The 2,313-nt window shown below is 53.4% G+C and overlaps 2 protein-coding genes across 2 annotated transcripts in view; one reads left to right on the forward strand and one right to left on the reverse strand.

Annotated features, from left to right (window-relative positions):
- Positions 1–1,828, forward strand: part of tcsC (putative two-component osmosensing histidine kinase (Bos1)) — a gene marked incomplete at both ends in the record, with an annotated part of 3,716 nt that extends 1,888 nt beyond the window's left edge. The window contains 2 exons of the mRNA XM_001218155.1: positions 131–1,773; positions 1,806–1,828. Coding sequence (XP_001218156.1) covers positions 131–1,773; positions 1,806–1,828 — 1,666 coding nt within the window. The remainder of the gene's footprint in view (positions 1–130; positions 1,774–1,805) is intronic.
- A 217-nt stretch (positions 1,829–2,045) lies between these two features.
- ATEG_09535 (uncharacterized protein) overlaps positions 2,046–2,313 on the reverse strand; it is a gene marked incomplete at both ends in the record, with an annotated part of 1,765 nt that continues 1,497 nt past the window's right edge. The window contains one exon of the mRNA XM_001218156.1: positions 2,046–2,201. Within this exon, the coding sequence (XP_001218157.1) occupies positions 2,046–2,201 (156 nt within the window). The remainder of the gene's footprint in view (positions 2,202–2,313) is intronic.

Below are 2,313 nucleotides of genomic sequence, written 5' to 3' on the forward strand. Positions count from 1 at the left end.
ACCCTCATGGCGCAGGAATTTGACATCCCAGGTCCGATGTATCTCGTGACGTCACGCAAGCCATCGCTAAGGGTGATCTAAGCAAGAGGATCCAAAGTTCACGCCCCAAGGAGAGATCTTGACTCTCAAGGTCACCATCAACCACATGGTGGACCCGTCTCGCCAAATTCGCAACGGAATTGAAGAAGGTCGCACGCGATGTCGGTGTCGATGGCAAGATGGGTGGTCAGGCGAACGTGGAGGGAATTGCCGGAACGTGGAAGGAGATTACAGAGGACGTGAATACCATGGCCGAGAACCTCACGTCCCAAGTGCGCGCATTCGGCGAAATCACGGATGCTGCCACCGACGGCGATTTCACCAAGCTTATCACCGTCAACGCCTCGGGTGAGATGGACGAGCTGAAGCGAAAGATCAACAAGATGGTTTCCAATCTCCGGGATAGTATTCAGCGAAACACCGCCGCCAGAGAGGCAGCCGAGTTGGCGAACCGCACCAAGTCCGAGTTCCTGGCGAACATGAGTCACGAAATCCGCACACCCATGAATGGCATTATCGGCATGACGCAGTTGACCCTAGACACGGATGACCTCAAGCCTTACACGCGCGAGATGTTGAACGTGGTGCACAACCTGGCCAACAGCTTGCTGACGATTATCGACGACATACTAGATATCTCGAAGATCGAAGCTAATCGGATGGTCATCGAAAGCATTCCGTTCACTGTGAGGGGAACTGTCTTCAACGCTTTGAAGACCCTGGCGGTGAAGGCCAACGAGAAGTTCCTTAGTTTGACCTATCAAGTCGATAACACAGTACCAGACTATGTTATCGGCGATCCGTTCCGTTTACGACAGATCATCCTGAACCTGGTTGGCAATGCCATCAAGTTCACCGAGCACGGAGAGGTCAAACTAACGATCCGCAAGTCGGACCGTGAACAATGTGCAGCCAATGAGTATGCCTTTGAATTCTCAGTGTCCGATACCGGTATCGGCATTGAGGAGGATAAACTCGACCTGATCTTCGATACGTTCCAGCAGGCCGACGGGTCGACCACAAGGAGGTTTGGTGGAACGGGTCTGGGTCTCTCCATCTCGAAACGACTAGTGAACTTGATGGGTGGTGATGTCTGGGTCACTTCTGAGTATGGCCATGGCAGTACCTTCCACTTCACCTGTGTCGTGAAGCTGGCGGACCAGTCCCTGAATGTCATCGCCTCGCAGCTTCTGCCATACAAGAACCACCGGGTTCTTTTCATCGACAAAGGAGAGAACGGTGCCCAGGCGGAGAACGTCTTGAAGATGCTCAAGCAAATTGACCTCGAGCCCCTGGTAGTCCGGAACGAAGACCATGTCCCGCCTCCCGAAATCCAAGATCCTTCCGGCAAGGAGTCTGGTCATGCGTACGACGTTATCATCGTTGACTCTGTTGCTACGGCTCGCTTGCTGCGGACGTTCGACGATTTCAAATATGTACCGATCGTTTTGGTCTGCCCCCTGGTGTGCGTTAGCTTGAAGTCTGCTCTGGACCTCGGCATTAGTTCCTACATGACGACGCCTTGTCAGCCGATCGATCTCGGCAATGGCATGCTACCGGCTCTGGAAGGCCGCTCGACGCCCATCACCACCGACCACTCCCGCTCATTCGACATCCTCCTCGCCGAGGATAACGATGTGAACCAGCGCTTGGCTGTGAAGATCCTAGAGAAGCACAACCATAATGTCTCTGTTGTCAGCAACGGTCTGGAGGCTGTCGAGGCTGTCAAACAACGTCGCTACGACGTCATTCTCATGGACGTCCAGATGCCGGTCATGGGTGGCTTTGAAGCCACCGGCAAGATTCGAGAATATGAAAGGGAATCTGGTCTCAGTCGGACGCCGATTATTGCTCTCACTGCGCACGCCATGTTGGGAGACCGAGAGAAGTGTATTCAGGCACAGATGGATGAATATCTCTCCAAGCCCTTGAAACAGAACCAGATGATGCAGACCATTTTGAAGTGTGCCACGCTTGGGGGTTCCCTTCTGGAGAAAAGCAAGGAGTCACGAATCTCTTCCAGTGGTGAAATGCATCCAGTACACCATTCTGGTGCCGACGGCAAAAGTCCACGTCCAAGCATGGAAACGAGATCCATCACCGCAACCAGCAGTGTCAATCGCGGTAGCCTCGCGAGTCCTAATACTGACAAAGGCGAAGACCTTGCTATGGAGAGGGTAAACGCAGCACGCCCCTTCCGCTAACTCGTCTCAACCGTTCTAATTACGTCGATAGGCATTGCTGCGGTCCAACAGCTCGTGAGACGTTCAGAGA

The sequence above is a fragment of the Aspergillus terreus genome, genomic scaffold (genome assembly GCF_000149615.1).
Source record: "Aspergillus terreus NIH2624 scaffold_15 genomic scaffold, whole genome shotgun sequence".
Classification (NCBI taxonomy): domain Eukaryota; kingdom Fungi; phylum Ascomycota; class Eurotiomycetes; order Eurotiales; family Aspergillaceae; genus Aspergillus; species Aspergillus terreus.